At 51.9% G+C, this 16,637-nt stretch overlaps 1 protein-coding gene across 1 annotated transcript in view; it reads right to left on the bottom strand.

Moving 5' to 3' along the window:
• Window positions 1-16,637, bottom strand: part of LOC140403000 (synaptic vesicle glycoprotein 2A-like) — a 56,507-nt gene that overhangs the window by 9,187 nt on the left and 30,683 nt on the right. The window contains exons 3-5 of the mRNA XM_072490657.1: window positions 11,732-11,912; window positions 1,459-1,610; window positions 222-355 (exon numbers count right to left, since the gene is read on the bottom strand). Of these exons, the coding sequence (XP_072346758.1) occupies window positions 222-355; window positions 1,459-1,610; window positions 11,732-11,912 (467 nt within the window). The remainder of the gene's footprint in view (window positions 1-221; window positions 356-1,458; window positions 1,611-11,731; window positions 11,913-16,637) is intronic.

Below are 16,637 nucleotides of genomic sequence, written 5' to 3'. Positions count from 1 at the left end.
CATCAAACACTCCCAGGACAGGTACAGCACGGGGTTAGATACAGAGTAAAGCTCCCTCTGCACTGTCCCCATCAAACACTCCCAGGACAGGTACAGCACGGGGTTAGGTACAGAGTAAAGCTCCCTCTACACTGAAAAAGCCTGCGAGACTCATGTCTCTAAGAGGTGCTGCAGATTGGAAGCAAGCGAGTACTGAAGGAGGGGCAACAGCAGGTAGTTACCTCTAGGTAGAAGCGAGGACTCTCAGGCATAAAGTTGAGGGCCACAATCGCGGAGACGGAAGGAAAGACACAGACAAGGACAAACACTCGCCAGCTGTGGAACTGGTACGCTGAGCCCATCTGGAAACTCCAGCCTGGAGAAAAAGGGAGGAGAGAAAGATGAATGTAAGGCACAAGAGTGATGGAAGAGAAGAAGGAGAGAGGAGTTGGGTGGCCAAGATGGAGCAGGATGGGGAAGAGGTAATAATGGGAAGGGAGGGAGGATGGTGATTGGTGGGAGGGGGACAGTCAGTGAGGGATGGGGAGGAGGTGATATAAAAATGGAATAAAGAAGAACAAGTGTTGAGAGAATGAAAAGCCAATGGAAAGGAGGATGGTAGCAGTGAAATAAACAGAAAAGAGAGGAGAGAGCAATGGATAGAGAAAGGAGAGGAAGTGTGACAGAAGCAGGATTGAGTTACAATGTCATCGCATTTTACAAGGGATCTAGCGTTACAACAGTGCAAATCAGCACTTGCCATAAACAAAACTCAAGCTGCATTGATTTAGTGTAAGATTCTATGATCCCAATACTGATTAGCTCCCCAGGCCAGGTACAGAACGGGGTTAGATACAGAGTAAAGCTCCCTCTACACTGTCCCCATCAAACACTCCCAGGACAGGTACAGCACGGGGTTAGATACAGAGTAAAGCTCCCTCTACACTGTCCTCATCAAACACTCCCAGGACAGGTACAGCACAGGGTTAGATACAGAGTAAAGCTCCCTCTACACTGTCCACATCAAACACTCCCAGGACAGGTACAGCACGGGGTTAGATACAGAGTAAAGCTCCCTCTACTCTGTCCCCGTCAAACACTCCCAGGACAGGTGCAGCACGGGGTTCGATACAGAGTAAAGCTCCCTCTACACTGTCCCCATCAAACACTCCCAGGACAGGTACAGCACGGGGTTAGATACAGAGTAAAGCTCCCTCTACACTGTCCCCATCAAACACTCCCAGGACAGGTACAGCACGGGGTTAGATACAGAGTAAAGCTCCCTCTACACTGTCCCCATCAAACACTCCCAGGACAGGTACAGAACGGCATGTCAGACACTTGAGGATTGGGATTCTAAACCTAGTTTTACAAACTATGCCAGCCTCACTGCCCTTTAACACTTTGTATTGTCAATACTCGCCCCCCCCCCCCCCCCCCCCCACCCCCCCCCCACCCCCGGTGCATTGATGTCCTTACCATAGTGAGGGATGATGGCCCAGGCCATTGCTGAGGCGTAGATTCCTCCAATCATCCAGAACAGGCAAAGCCAACTCAAGTGCTCCCCTCGCTTCTCCTGGGCCAAGAACTCGGAGAAGTACGAAAACACAATGGGAATGGAACCTCCAATCCTAGAGCGAGTCAGGAAAAAGCCTGGTTATTAATCAGCCTACTCCTTCTCATCAGGGGTTGTCGCAACATGGCAGAGTCTGAGAAATGATACAGCTCATGTGGGAGGCCGTTCAACCCATTGTTAGATATCACAGGACTGATTCAACTCCTTCATGGACACCCTCCCGAACCTCAATCTGCCTTGTCCTCAGCAGATGTACACACACACATACATATTTGGGGTAGATGGTGGCGTAGGTGTAATGTGATAGGACTAGCAATCCTGAGACCAAGGCTATTGATGAGACCAAGGCCTAGATTACCGTAAAAACCCGTTTGGTTTACTAATGTCCTTTAGGGAAGGAAGTCTTCCATCCAGCAGTTTGGCCTTCTGAAATGGGCTAGCAAACCATTCAATGTATTCAACCACTCCAAAATACAAAAGGAATTAAATCTGGTGTCGACCAAGGCTCTGGGAAGCAACCCTGTTGGCCTGCAAAGCCTTACTAACATCAGGGCCAAAATTAGGAGAGCTGTCCTACAGACTAGTTAAGCAGCAGCCTGACATAGTCATACTAAGAGAATCATACCTTACAGACAATGCCCCAGACACCAGTATCACCATCCCTGGGTATGTCCTGTCTCACCAGCAGGGCAGGCCCAGCAGAGATCTCCGCACAGCGGTACCAAGTCAGGAGGGACTTGCCCTGGGACTCCTCAACATTGACTCTCGATCCCATGAGGTCTTCTGGCATCACGTCAAACACAGGGCGAGGAAACCGGCTGATTACCACCTACCCTGCTCCCTCAGCTAATGGATCAGTTCTCCTCCACTTGGGTAGCACAGTGAATAGCACTGTGGCTTCACAGCGCCAGGGTCCCAGGTTCGATTCCCCGCTGGGTCACTGTCTGTGCGGAGTCTGCACGTTCTCCCCGTGTGTGCGCGGGTTTCCTCCGGGTGCTCCGGTTTCCTCCCGCAGTCCAAAGACGTGCAGGTTAGGTGGATTGGCCGTGATAAAGTGCCCTTGGTGTCCAAAAAAGGTTAGGAGGGGTTATTGGGTTACGGGGATAGGGCAGAAGTGAGGGCTTAAGTGGGTCGGTGCAGACTCGATGGGCCGAATGGCCTCCTTCTGCACTCTATGTTCTTTGTTCTATGTTCTATGTACAGCAATTGGAAATATCACCGAAGGGAGAAAGTGCACATAATGTCCTCTGGGCAATGGACGTCAATGTCCATGTTGTCGAGCCAGACGTTCCAGCTGTGGATGATCCATCTCGGCCTCCTGAGGTCTCCAGCATCACAGATGCCAGACTTCAGCCAAATCAATTCGCTCCACATCAAGAAACAGCGGGTGGCATTGGATACTGCAAAGGCTGCGGTTACTGACAACATTCCGGCAATAGTGCTTAAGACTTATGCTCCAGAACCGTCCACGACCCCAGCAAAGTTATTTCAGTACAGCAACAACACCAATTTATCCAGGAATGTGGAAAATTGGAATGTCCTATCCACAAAAAGCAGGCCAAATCCAACTTGGCCAATTACCACCAGTCTCCAAGAGGCAGCCTTTAACTGAATGTGGCATCAATGATCCTAAGCAAAACCGAACTTCATGGGAATCAGGAGGAAAACCCTACGCTGGTTGGAGTCATACCGAGCGGCAAGGAAGATGGTTCTGGTTGTTGGAGGTTAAGCATCCCGGTCCCGGGACATCACTGCAGGAACTCCTCAGGGTCGTGTCCTAGGCCTAACCATCTTCAGCTGCTTCATCAATGACCTTCCCTCCATCATAAGGTCAGAGTGGGGATGTTCGCGGATGACAGCACAGTGGTCAGCACTCTTGTGTTCTGCTTCTTCATGTAGCAATAGCTGCTTCCTTGATGTACGCTCTGACAAAGGAAGGTTCAGACTTGGAGATAGGTTTAACACATTTATTAAACAGTTAACAATTCTCCGACTTGAGTTCGACTCTCCTGCTAATCTTGCTATAGTAACTCAGTCTAACTAACCAGTCTGCTCCAAGCCATGCGGTGGGTGTGATGCTTATGATCTGCCCCTGTCCTTCTCTCTAAGTGTCGCCTGTGGAAAGAGACAGAGCATGTGTGCCCTGTCCTTTTATATGGGTTGTGTAATGCCCCCTTGTGGTAGAGTCACCTCTGGGTGTCTTGACTGCCCATTGGCCGTGTCCTATTCTAAGTGTTCATTAGCTGCATGTCATGACGTCTCTGGTGCTCCCTCTAGTGTTTATTTAGTCGTAGTGTATTTATATGAACCCCTTGTGTATTTACAGTGATGCATATCACCACAAGCACCATTCGTGGCTCCTCAGGTAGTGAAGCAGTCCGTGTCCATATGCAGCAAGACCTGGACAATACCCAGGCTTGGGCTGATAAATGGCAAGTAACATTCACGTCGTACAAGTGGCAATGACCGTCCCCCAACGCGAGAAAATCTCGCCAACTTCCCTCGACATTCAAGTGGCATTTACCACTGAGGAATCCCCCACTATCTGCAACCTGGGGATGCCCATTGACCAGAAACCGAGTCGAATCAGCCATATCGTTACAAGAGTGGGTGAGAGGCAGCCAATTTGGTCACAAATCAGGAGTGTGAGTGAACGCTGTCCACTTGCCTGGCAGAGTCCAGCTTCAACAACAGGCAAGAAGCTCGACAACATCCAGAACAAAGCAGTCCCGCTGCCCATCCAGCACCTTAAACATTTACTCCCTGCACCTCGAAAGATGCATTGCGGAGACTACTCACCAAAGCTCCCTCGACAGCACCTTCCAAACCCGCGACCGACACCACTTAGAAGGACGGATGGATGGGGACAGCACCGCCTGGATGTTCCCCTCTATTATAACCCTGCATGGGACAGATCCAGCTGATAGGAAGGAGTGAGGACACTGAGATGTGTAACCGGGTCCTGTGTAAACACTGCCCTTATGCTGAATGAATATCTTTCTTCGGAACTTCACTTTACTTCACTTGCCGATTACTTCACCCTCCAGGCCGCACACCATCCTGACTTGCAACTACGTCCTCATTCCTTCACTGCCGTTGTCCTTCTTAAAAAATAAATTTTGGAGTACCCAATTCATTTATTTTCCCAATTAGGGGGCAATTTAGCGCGGCCAATCCACCTACCCTGCACATCTTTTTGGGTTGTGGGGGCGAGACCCACGCAGACACGGGGAGAATGTGCAAACTCCGCACGGACAGTGACCCCAGATCGAACCCGGGACCCCGGCGCCGCGAGGCTGCAGGGCTAACCCACTGCTCCACCCTGCTGCCCGCTCACTGTCATTGTTCTTAACATCACTAGATTCCTACACCACACAGACTGCAGCGGTTCAAGAAGGCAGCTCGCCACCAACACTTCTCGAGCGCAATTAGGGAGGAGCAATAAGTGCTGCCCTCGCCAGCGAAGCACACGATCGCGAAAAGACTAGAAGGATAGGTTTGCATGCACAGACACAGGAACAGATGTAAACACACAAACACATGGCTGCCAAGACAAATATTTACACAGAGAGATGTGCACAAGCACATCTAGACACACGTTTTTGTACTGGACAGTGATCAGGAGCAGGAACCCTGGCTGATTTCCCCTCTCTCTCTCTCTAACCCAGGGATCACTGGACAGTGATCAGGAGCAGGAACCCTGGCTGATTTCCCCTCTCTCTCTAACCCAGGGATCACTGGACAGTGATCAGGAGCAGGAACCCTGGCTGATTTTCCCTCTCTCTCTCTAACCCAGGGATCACTGGACAGTGATCAGGAGCAGGAACCCTGGCTGATTTCCCCTCTCTCTCTCTCTAACCCAGGGATCACTGGACAGTGATCAGGAGCAGGAACCCTGGCTGATTTCCCCTCTCTCTCTAACCCAGGGATCACTGGACAGTGATCAGGAGCAGGAATCCTGGCTGATTTCCCCTCTCTCTCTAACCCAGGGATCACTGGACAGTGATCAGGAGCAGGAACCCTGGCTGATCTCCCCTCTCTCTCTAACCCAGGGATCACTGGACAGTGATCAGGAGCAGGAACCCTGGCTGATCTCCCCTCTCTCTCTCTAACCCAGGGATCACTGGACAGCGATCAGGAGCAGGAACCCTGGCTGATTTCCCCTCTCTCTAACCCAGGGATCACTGGACAGCGATCAGGAGCAGGAACCCTGGCTGATTTCCCCTCTCTCTCTAACCCAGGGATCACTGGACAGTGATCAGGAGCAGGAATCCTGGCTGATTTCCCCTCTCTCTCTAACCCAGGGATCACTGGACAGTGATCAGGAGCAGGAACCCTGGCTGATTTCCCCTCTCTCTCTCTAACCCAGGGATCACTGGACAGTGATCAGGAGCAGGAATCCTGGCTGATTTCCCCTCTCTCTCTAACCCAGGGATCACTGGACAGCGATCAGGAGCAGGAACCCTGGCTGATTTCCCCTCTCTCTCTAACCCAGGGATCACTGGACAGTGATCAGGAGCAGGAACCCTGGCTGATTTCCTCTCTCTCTCTAACCCAGGGATCACTGGACAGTGATCAGGAGCAGGAGCCCTGGCTGATTTCCCCTCTCTCTCTAACCCAGGGATCACTGGACAGCGATCAGGAGCAGGAACCCTGGCTGATTTCCTCTCTCTCTCTAACCCAGGGATCACTGGACAGTGATCAGGAGCAGGAACCCTGGCTGATTTCCTCTCTCTCTCTAACCCAGGGATCACTGGACAGGGATCAAGAGCAGGAACCCTGGCTGATTTCCCCTCTCTCTCTCTAACCCAGGAATCACTGGACAGTGATCAGGAGCTGGAACCCTGGCTGATTTCCCCTCTCTCTCTCTCTAACCCAGGGATCACTGGACAGTGATCAGGATCAGGGACCCTGGCTGATTTCCCCTCTCTCTCGAACCCAGGGATCACTGGACAGTGATCAGGAGCAGGAACCCTGGCTGATTTCCCCTCTCTCTCTCTAACCCAGGGATCACTGGACAGTGATCAAGAGCAGGAACCCTGGCTGATTTCCCCTCTCTCTCTCTAACCCAGGGATCACTGGACAGTGATCAGGAGCAGGAGCCCTGGCTGATTTCCCCCCTCTCTCTCTAACCCAGGGATCACTGGACAGTGATCAGGAGCAGGAACCCTGGCTGATTTCCCCTCTCTCTCTCTAACCCAGGGATCACTGGACAGTGATCAGGAGCAGGAACCCTGGCTGATTTCCCCTCTCTCTCTAACCCAGGGATCACTGGACAGTGATCAGAAGCAGGAACCCTGGCTGATTTCCCCTCTCTCTCTCTCTAACCCAGGGATCACTGGACAGTGATCAGGAATCCTGGCTGATTTCCCCTCTCTCTCTCTCTAACCCAGGGATCACTGGGCAGTGATCAGGAGCAGGAACCCTGGCTGATTTCCCCTCTCTCTCTCTCTAACCCAGGGGTCACTGGACAGTGATCAGGAGCAGGAACCCTGGCTGATTTCCCCTCTCTCTCTAACCCAGGGATCACTGGACAGCGATCAGGAGCAGGAACCCTGGCTGATTTCCCCTCTCTCTCTAACCCAGGGATCACTGGACAGTGATCAGGAGCAGGAACCCTGGCTGATTTCCCCTCTCTCTCTAACCCAGGGAGCACTGGACTGTGATCAGGAGCAGGAACCCTGGCTGATTTCCCCTCTCTCTCTAACCCAGGGATCACTGGACAGTGATCAGGAGCAGGAACCCTGGCTGATTTCCCCTCTCTCTCTAACCCAGGGAGCACTGGACAGTGATCAGGAGCAGGAACCCTGGCTGATTTCCCCTCTCTCCCTCGAACCCAGGGATCACTGGACAATGATCAGGAGCAGGAACCCTGGCTGATTTCCCCTCTCTCTCTAACCAGGGATCACTGGAGAGTGATCAGGAGCAGGAACCCTGGCTGATTTCCCCTCTCTCTCTCTAACCCAGGGATCACTGGACAGTGATCAGGAGCAGGAACCCTGGCTGATTTCCCCTCTCTCTCTAACCCAGGGATCTCTGGACAGTGATCAGGAGCAGGAACCCTGGCTGATTTCCCCTCTCTCTCTCTAACCCAGGGATCACTGGACAGTGATCAGGAGCAGGAACCCTGGCTGATTTCCCTCTCTCTCTAACCCAGGGATCACTGGACAGTGATCAGGAGCAGGAACCCTGGCTGATTTCCCCTCTCTCTCTCTAACCCAGGGATCTCTGGACAGTGATCAGGAGCAGGAACCCTGGCTGATTTCCCTCTCTCTCTAACCCAGGGATCACTGGACAGTGATCAGGAGCAGGAACCCTGGCTGATTTCCCCTCTCTCTCTCTAACCCAGGGATCACTGGACAGTGATCAGGAGCAGGAACCCTGGCTGATTTCCCCTCTCTCTCTAACCCAGGGATAACTGGACAGTGATCAGGAGCAGGAACCCTGGCTGATTTCCCCTCTCTCTCTCTAACCCAGGGATCACTGGACAGTGATCAGGAGCAGGAACCCTGGCTGATTTCCCCTCTTTCTCTCTAACCCAGGGATCACTGGACAGTGATCAGGAGCAGGAACCCTGGCTGATTTCCCCTCTCTCTCTAACCCAGGGATCACTGGACAGTGATCAGGAGCAGGAACCCTGGCTGATTTCCCCTCTCTCTCTAACCCAGGGATCACTGGACTGTGATCAGGAGCAGGAACCCTGGCTGATTTCCCTCTCTCTCTCTAACCCAGGGATCACTGGACAGTGATCAGGAGCAGGAACCCTGGCTGATTTCCCCTCTCTCTCTAACCCAGGGGTCACTGGACAGTGATCAGGAGCAGGAACCCTGGCTGATTTCCCCTCTCTCTCTAACCCAGGGATCACTGGACAGTGATCAGGAGCAGGAACCCTGGCTGATTTCCCCTCTCTCTCTAACCCAGGGATCACTGGACAGTGATCAGGAGCAGGAACCCTGGCTGATTTCCCCTCTTTCTAGCTCACCCAGGGATCACTGGACAGTGATCAGGAGCAGGAACCCTGGCTGATTTCCCCTCTCTCTGTAACCCAGGGATCACTGGACAGTGATCAGGAGCAGGAACCCTGGCTGATTTCCCCTCTCTCTCTAATCCGGGGATCACTGGACAGTGATCAGGAGCAGGACCCCTGGCTGATTTCCCTCTCTCTCTCTAACCCAGGGGTCAATGGGCAGTGATCAGGAGCAGGGACCCTGGCTGATTTCCTCTCTCTCTCTAACCCAGGGATCACTGGACAGTGATCAGGAGCAGGGACCCTGGCTGATTTCCCCTCTCTCTCTAACCCAGGGATCACTGGGCAGTGATCAGGAGCAGGAACCCTGGCTGATTTCCCTTCTCTCTAACCCAGGAATCACTGGACAGTGATCAGGAGCAGGAATCCTGGCTGATTTCCCCTCTCTCTCTAACCCAGGGATCACTGGACAGTGATCAGGAGCAGGAATCCTGGCTGATTTCCCCTCTCTCTCTAACCCAGGGATCACTGGACAGTGATCAGGAGCAGGAGCCCTGGCTGATTTCCCCTCTCTCTCTAACCCAGGGATCACTGGACAGTGATCAGGAACAGGAACCCTAGCTGAATTCCCCTCTCTCTCTCTAATCCAGGGATCACTGGACAGTGATCAGGAGCAGGAACCCTGGCTGATTTCCCCTCTCTCTCTAACCCAGGGATCACTGGACAGTGATCAGGAGCAGGAACCCTGGCTGATTTCCACTCTCTCTCTAACCCAGGGATTACTGGACAGTGATCAGGAGCAGGAACCCTGGCTGATTTCCCCTCTCTCTCTAACCCAGGGATCACTGGACAGTGATCAGGAGCAGGAACCCTGGCTGATTTCCTCTCTCTCTCTAACCCAGGGATCACTGGACAGTGATCAGGAGCAGGAACCCTGGCTGATTTCCCCTCTCTCTCTAACCCAGGGATCACTGGACAGTGATCAGGAGCAGGAACCCTGGCTGATTTCCACTCTCTCTCTCTAACCCAGGGATCACTGGACAGTGATCAGGAGCAGGAACCTGGCTGATTTCCTCTCTCTCTCAAACCCAGGGATCACTGGACAGTGATCAGGAGCAGGAACCCTGGCTGATTTCCCCTCTCTCTCTAACCCAGGAATCACTGGACAGTGATCAGGAGCAGGAACCCTGGCTGATTTCCCCCCTCTCTCTCAAATCCAGGGATCACTGGACAGTGATCAGGAGCAGGACCCTGGCTGATTACCCCTCTTTCTCTCTAACCCAGGGATCACTGGACAGTGATCAGGAGCAGGAACCCTGGCTGATTTCCCCCCTCTCTCTCTAACCCAGGGATCACTGGACAGTGATCAGGAGCAGGAACCCTGGCTGATTTCCCCTCTCTCTCTCTCTAACCCACGGATCACTGGACAGTGATCAGGAGCAGGAACCGTGCCTGATTTCCCCTCTCTCTCTTACCCAGGGATCACTGGACAATGATCAGGAGCAGGAACCCTGGCTGATTTCCCTCTCTCTCTAACCCAGGGATCTCTGGACAGTGATCAGGAGCAGGAGCCCTGGCTGATTTCCTCTGTCTCTCTTTCTCTCTAACCCAGGGATCACTGGACAGTGATCAGGAGCAGGAACCCTGGCTGATTTCCCCTCTCTAACCCAGGGAACACTGGACAGTGATCAGGAGCAGGAACCCTGGCTGATTTCCCCTCTCTCTCTCTCTCTAATCCAGGGATCGCTGGACAGTGATCAGGAGCAGGAACCAGGCTGATTTCCTCTCTCTCTCATTCAGGGATCACTGGACAGTGATCAGGAGCAGGAACCCTGGCTGATTCCCCCTCTCTCTCTCTCTCTCTAACCCAGGGATCACTGGACAGTGATCAGGAGCAGGAACCCTGGCTGATTTCCCCTCTCTCTCTCTCTCTCTAACCCAGGGATCACTGGACAGTGATCAGGAGCAGGAACCCTGGCTGATTTCCCCTCTCTCTCTCTAACCCAGGGATCACTGGACAGTGATCAGCAGCAGGAACCCTGGCTGATTTCCCCTCTCTCTCTCTAACCCAGGGATCACTGGACAGTGATCAGGAGCAGGAACCCTGGCTGATTTTCCCCCCTCTCTCTAACCCAGGGATCACTGGACAGTGATCAGGATCAGGAAACCTGGCTGATTTCCTCTCTCTCTCTAACCCAGGGATCACTGGACAGTGATCAGGAGCAGGAACCCTGGCTGATTTCCCCTCTCTCTCTCTAACCCAGGGATCACTGGACAGTGATCAGGAGCAGGAACCCTGGCTGATTTCCCCTCTCTCTCTCTCTCTCTCTCTAACCCAGGGATCACTGGACAGTGATCAGGAGCAGGAACCCTGGCTGATTTCCACTCTCTCTCTCTAACCCAGGGATCACTGGACAGTGATCAGGAGCAGGAACCCTGGCTGATTTCCCCTCTCTCTCTCTAACCCAGGGATCACTGGACAGTGATCAGGAGCAGGAACCCTGGCTGATTTTCCCCCCTCTCTCTAACCCAGGGATCACTGGACAGTGATCAGGAGCAGGAACCCTGGCTGATTTCCCCTCTCTCTCTCTAACCCAGGGATCACTGGACAGTGATCAGGAGCAGGAACCCTTGCTGATTTCCCCTCTCTCTCTAACCCAGGGATCACTGGACAGTGATCAGGAGCAGGAACCCTGGCTGATTTCCCCTCTCTCTCTAACCCAGGGAGCACTGGACAGTGATCAGGAGCAGGAACTCTGGCTGATTTCCCCTCTCTCACTAACCCAGTGATCACTGGACAGTGATCAGGAGCAGGAACCCTGGCTGATTTCCCCTCTCTCTCTCTCTCTAACCCAGGGATCACTGGACAGTGATCAGGAGCAGGAACCCTGGCTGATTTCCCCTCGCTCCAACCTAAGGTACTGAGGCTGACTGTAGACACAAGTTGTTCTTGGTTGGAACCTGCCCCCCTCTCTCCCCTCACCAGCTGCGGCGGTGAATTTCTTAGCGAAGCCACCAGGGATGACCATCAACCTTGAAACCAATTATGAACCATCAACAGGCTACTGAATGGAACACCCCATTCACCTCACCTCAGCCCAGGGCTCTCCTTCTCAGATGTTAATCCCCCCCCCGAGAGGAAGCAGGCCAGCACGCCACAGCTTTCGGCTTGAGAAACGGAGTAAGGAAGCAGAGCAGGTCTACCTTACCCAACACCAGAGAGAAGCCTGCAGAAGAGAAAGGTCCCGTATCCTTGGACAAAGGAGGAGAAGAAAGCACAGACGCTGTTTACCGAGAGAGAGATGAGCAGGCACTGCCGGCGGCCCATTCTGTCGGCGAGACCTCCCCAAAGGAAGGCCCCCACCATCATTCCCAGATACACAATCAGCCCTGTAAGAGAAACAGAGAGACATTCGGTGAACACACAGCCCACCCGACCTCCCTCACGTTTTGTGTTCGAAACTGTGCAGACAGGGAAACCCCACCTCCTACCATTCTCCCACCTAACCTGGCGGCCACGCCCATTTGCGGTGCCTCCCAGTGAAGTAGGGTCTTAAAGGAGCGGAGGGAGGGTCAGGGAGCGTTAGGCACAGGGTCAGCTGGGCAAGAGACGGGTGGGACGCAGCAGAGGTCAGTTATGGAAGAGCGCAGTGATCTCTGAGGGATGTGTGGTTGGAGTCCTGGCGCCGTCAGGGAACAGAAAGAGGCCCACTCCACTCTCTGTGGGACATGCCCCTCTCTATCCCTGTCGCCCTGCAAGTTTATTTCCCACAATTTCCTTTTGAAATCATTCTCACTCCCATCACCTTTGCGGGCAGTGGATTCCAGGTCGTCCCCATTCACCAAAACGTTCTTACGTGCCCCCGCACCTGTGGCTCAAAACCTTCAATAGATAGATTGGAGAGTTGGGCAGAGAAATGGCAGCTGGAGTTCAATCCAGGCAAATGCGAGGTGATGCATTTTGGAAGATCTAATTCAAGAGCGGACTATACGGTCAATGGAAGAGTCCTGGGGAAAATTGATGTACAGAGAGAACTGGGAGTTCAGGCCATATTGTACCCTGAAGGTGGCAACGCAGGTCGATAGAGTGGTCAAGAAGGCATACAGCATGCTTGCCTTCATCGGACGGGGTGTTGAGTACAAGAGTCGGCAGGTCATGTACAGTTGTATAGGACTTTGGTTAGGCCACATTTGGAATACTGCGTGCAGTTCTGGTCGCCACATTACCAGAAGGATGTGGATGCTTTAGAGAGGGTGCAGAGGAGGTTCACCAGGATGTTGCCTGGTATGGAGGGTGCTAGCTATGAAGAAAGGTTGAGTAGATTGGGATTGTTTTCGTTGGAAAGACGGAGGTTAAGGGGGGACCTGATTGAGGTCTACAAAATTATGAGAGGTATGGACAGGGTGGATAGCAACAAGCTTTTTCCAAGAGTGGGGGTGTCAATTACAAGGGGTCACGATTTCAAGGTGAGAGGGGGAAAGTTTAAGGGAGATGTGGGTGGAAAGTTTTTTACGCAGAGGGTGTTGGGTGCCTGGAACGCTTTGCCAGCGGAGGTGGTAGAGGCGGGCACGATAGCATCATTTAAGATGCATCTAGACAGATATATGAACGGGCGGGGAACAGAGGGAAGTAGATCCTTGGAAAATAGGCGACAGGTTTAGATAAAGGATCTGGATCGGCGCAGGCTGGGAGGGCCGAAGGGCCTGTTCCTGTGCTGTAACTTTCTTTGTTCTTTGTTCTTAAATCTCCTCCACACCCCCTAAAGGGCCCCCACATCCTTCCTAAAGTGTGGTGACCAGAACTGGGATGCAGAACTCTAATTGGGACCTAATCAGAGCTTTATGCGGGTGCGACATAACTTCCCTGCTTCCGTACTCAATACTGCGATCTATGAAGCTCAAGATTACATAGATTTGCTACTTAACCTCTCACTCCGCGGAGAAGGTTTACCAGACTGATTCCAGGGATGGCGGGACTGTCATACGAGGAGAGATTGACTCGGTTGGGATTGTTCTCGCTGGAGAATGAGGGGGGAGCTCATAGAGATTTATAAAATTCTAACAGGACTGGACAGGGTAGATGCAGGGAAGATGTTACCAATATTGACTGGGACTCACTTAGTGCCAGGGGCTTAGACGGGGCGGAGTTTGTAAGGAGCATCCAGGAGGGCTTCTTAAAACAATATGTAGACAGTCCAACTAGGGAAGGGGCGGTACTGGACCTGGTATTGGGGAATGAGCCCGGCCAGATAGATGTTTCAGTAGGGGAGCATTTCGGTAACAGTGACCACAATTCAGTAAGTTTTAAAGTACTGGTGGACAAGGATAAGAGTGGTCCGAGGATGAATGTGCTAAATTGGGGGAAGGCTAATTATAACAATATTAGGCGGGAACTGGAGAACATAGATTGGGGGCGAATGTTTGAGGGCAAATCAACATCTGACATGTGGGAGGCTTTCAAGTGGCAGTTGAAAGGAATACAGGACCGGCATGTTCCTGTGAGGAAGAAAGATAAATACGGCAATTTTCGGGAACCTTGGATGACGAGTGATATTGTAGGCCTCGTCAAAAAGAAAAAGGAGGCATTTGTCAGGGCTAAAAGGCTGGGAACAGACGAAGCCTGCGTGGAATATAAGGAAAGTAGGAAGGAACTTAAGCAAGGAGTCAGGAGGGCTAGAAGGGGTCACGAAAAGTCATTGGCAAATAGGGTTAAGGAAAATCCCAAGGCTTTTTACACGTACATAAAAAGCAAGAGGGTAGCCAGGGAAAGGGTTGGCCCACTGAAGGATAGGCAAGGGAATCTATGTGTGGAGCCAGAGGAAATGGGCGAGGTACTAAATGAATACTTTGCATCAGTATTCACCAAAGAGAAGGAATTGGTAGATGTTGAGTCTGGAGAAGGGTGTGTAGATAGCCTGGGTCACATTGAGATCCAAAAAGACGAGGTGTTGGGTGTCTTAAAAAATATTCAGGTAGATAAGTCCCCAGGGCCTGATGGGATCTACCCCAGAATACTGAAGGAGGCTGGAGAGGAAATTGCTGAGGCCTTGACAGAAATCTTTGGATCCTCACTGTCTTCAGGTGATGTCCCGGAGGACTGGAGAATAGCCAATGTTGTTCCTCTGTTTAAGAAGGGTAGCAAGGATAATCCAGGGAACTACAGGCCGGTGAGCCTTACTTCAGTGGTAGGGAAATTACTGGAGAGAATTCTTCGAGACAGGATCTACTCCCATTTGGAAGCAAATGGGCGTATTAGTGAGAGGCAGCACGGTTTTGTGAAGGGGAGGTCGTGTCTCACGAACTTGATAGAGTTTTTCGAGGAGGTCACTAAGATGGTTGATGCAGGTAGGGCAGTAGATGTTGTCTATATGGACTTCAGTAAGGCCTTTGACAAGGTCCCTCATGGTAGACTAGTACAAAAGGTGAAGTCACACGGGATCAGGGGTGAGCTGGCAAGGTGGATACAGAACTGGCTAGGCCATAGAAGGCAGAGAGTAGCAATGGAGGGATGCTTTTCTAATTGGAGGGCTGTGACCAGTGGTGTTCCACAGGGATCAGTGCTGGGACCTTTGCTCTTTGTAGTATATATAAATGCTTTGGAGGAAAATGTAACTGGTCTGATTAGTAAGTTTGCAGACGACACAAAGGTTGGTGGAATTGCGGATAGCGATGAGGACTGTCGGAAGATACAGCAGGATTTAGATTGTCTGGAGACTTGGGCGGAGAGATGGCGGATGGAGTTTAATCCGGACAAATGTGAGGTAATGCATTTTGGAAGGGCTAATGCAGGTAGGGAATATACAGTGAATGGTAGAACCCTCAAGAGTATTGAAAGTCAAAGAGATCTAGGAGTACAGGTCCACAGGTCATTGAAAGGGGCAACACAGGTGGAGAAGGTAGTCAAGAAGGCATACGGCATGCTTGCCTTCATTGGCCGGGGCATTGAGTATAAGAATTGGCAAGTCATGTTGCAGCTGTATAGAACCTTAGTTAGGCCACACTTGGAGTATAGTGTTCAATTCTGGTCGCCACACTACCAGAAGGATGTGGAGGCTTTAGAGAGGGTGCAGAAGAGATTTACCAGAATTTTGCCTGGTATGGAGGGCATTAGCTATGAGGAGCGGTTGAATAAACTCAGTTTGTTCTCACTGGAACGAAGGAGGTTGAGGGGAGACCTGATAGAGGTATGCAAAATTATGAGGGGCATAGACAGAGTGAATAGTCAAGAGGCTTTTCCCCAGGGTAGAGGGGTCAATTACTAGGGGGCATAGGTTTAAGGTGAGAGGGGCAAGGTTTAGAGTAGATGTACGAGGCAAGTTTTTTACACAGAGGGTAGTGGGTGCCTGGAACTCGCTACCGGAGGAGGTGGTGGAAGCAGGGACGATAGTGACATTTAAGGGGCATCTTGACAAATACATGAATAGGATGGGAATAGAGGGATATGGACCCAGGAAGTGTAGAAGATTGTAGTTTAGTCGGGCAGCATGGTCGGCACGGGCTTGGAGGGCCGAAGGGCCTGTTCCTGTGCTGTACATTTCTTTGTTCTTTGTTCTTTGTTTGGGTGTGTCCAGAACCAGGGGTCACAGTCGGAGGATTCAGGGTAAACCATTTCGGACAGAGATAAGGAGACATTTCTTCACCCAGAGAGCGGTGAGCCTGTGGAATTCATTACCACAGGAAGTAGTTGATGCTAAAACATTGAATCTATTCAAGAGGCGGCTGGATATCGCACTTGGTGAGAATGGGATCGAAGGCTATGGGGAGAAAGCAGGATTAGGCTATTGAGTTGGATGGTCAGCCATGATGGTGATGAATGGCGGAGCAGGCTCGAAGGGCCAAAAGGCCTCCTCCTGCTCCGATCGTCTCTGTACCTCCGTACGTTTTGCCACTTTCAAAGTTCCATGCGCAGGAACCCGCAGCTCGCTCTCTTCCTGCACACTTTCAAGAATTGAGTCACAATTCTGTATTGACTCTCCCCATCCCTGCTGCCAAAATGTATCTCTTCACAGGCCTTTGTATTAAATTCCACCTGTGACTCGTCTGCCAATTCTGCTGGCCTGTCTGTGAGCAGAAGAAGTATTCGGAGTGGTAATAGGCCATTCAGCCCCTCTGTTT

The sequence above is a fragment of the Scyliorhinus torazame genome, chromosome 26 (assembly GCF_047496885.1).
Source record: "Scyliorhinus torazame isolate Kashiwa2021f chromosome 26, sScyTor2.1, whole genome shotgun sequence".
Taxonomy (NCBI): Eukaryota; Metazoa; Chordata; class Chondrichthyes; order Carcharhiniformes; family Scyliorhinidae; genus Scyliorhinus; species Scyliorhinus torazame.
This window is presented reverse-complemented; position numbering and strand designations above follow the sequence as displayed.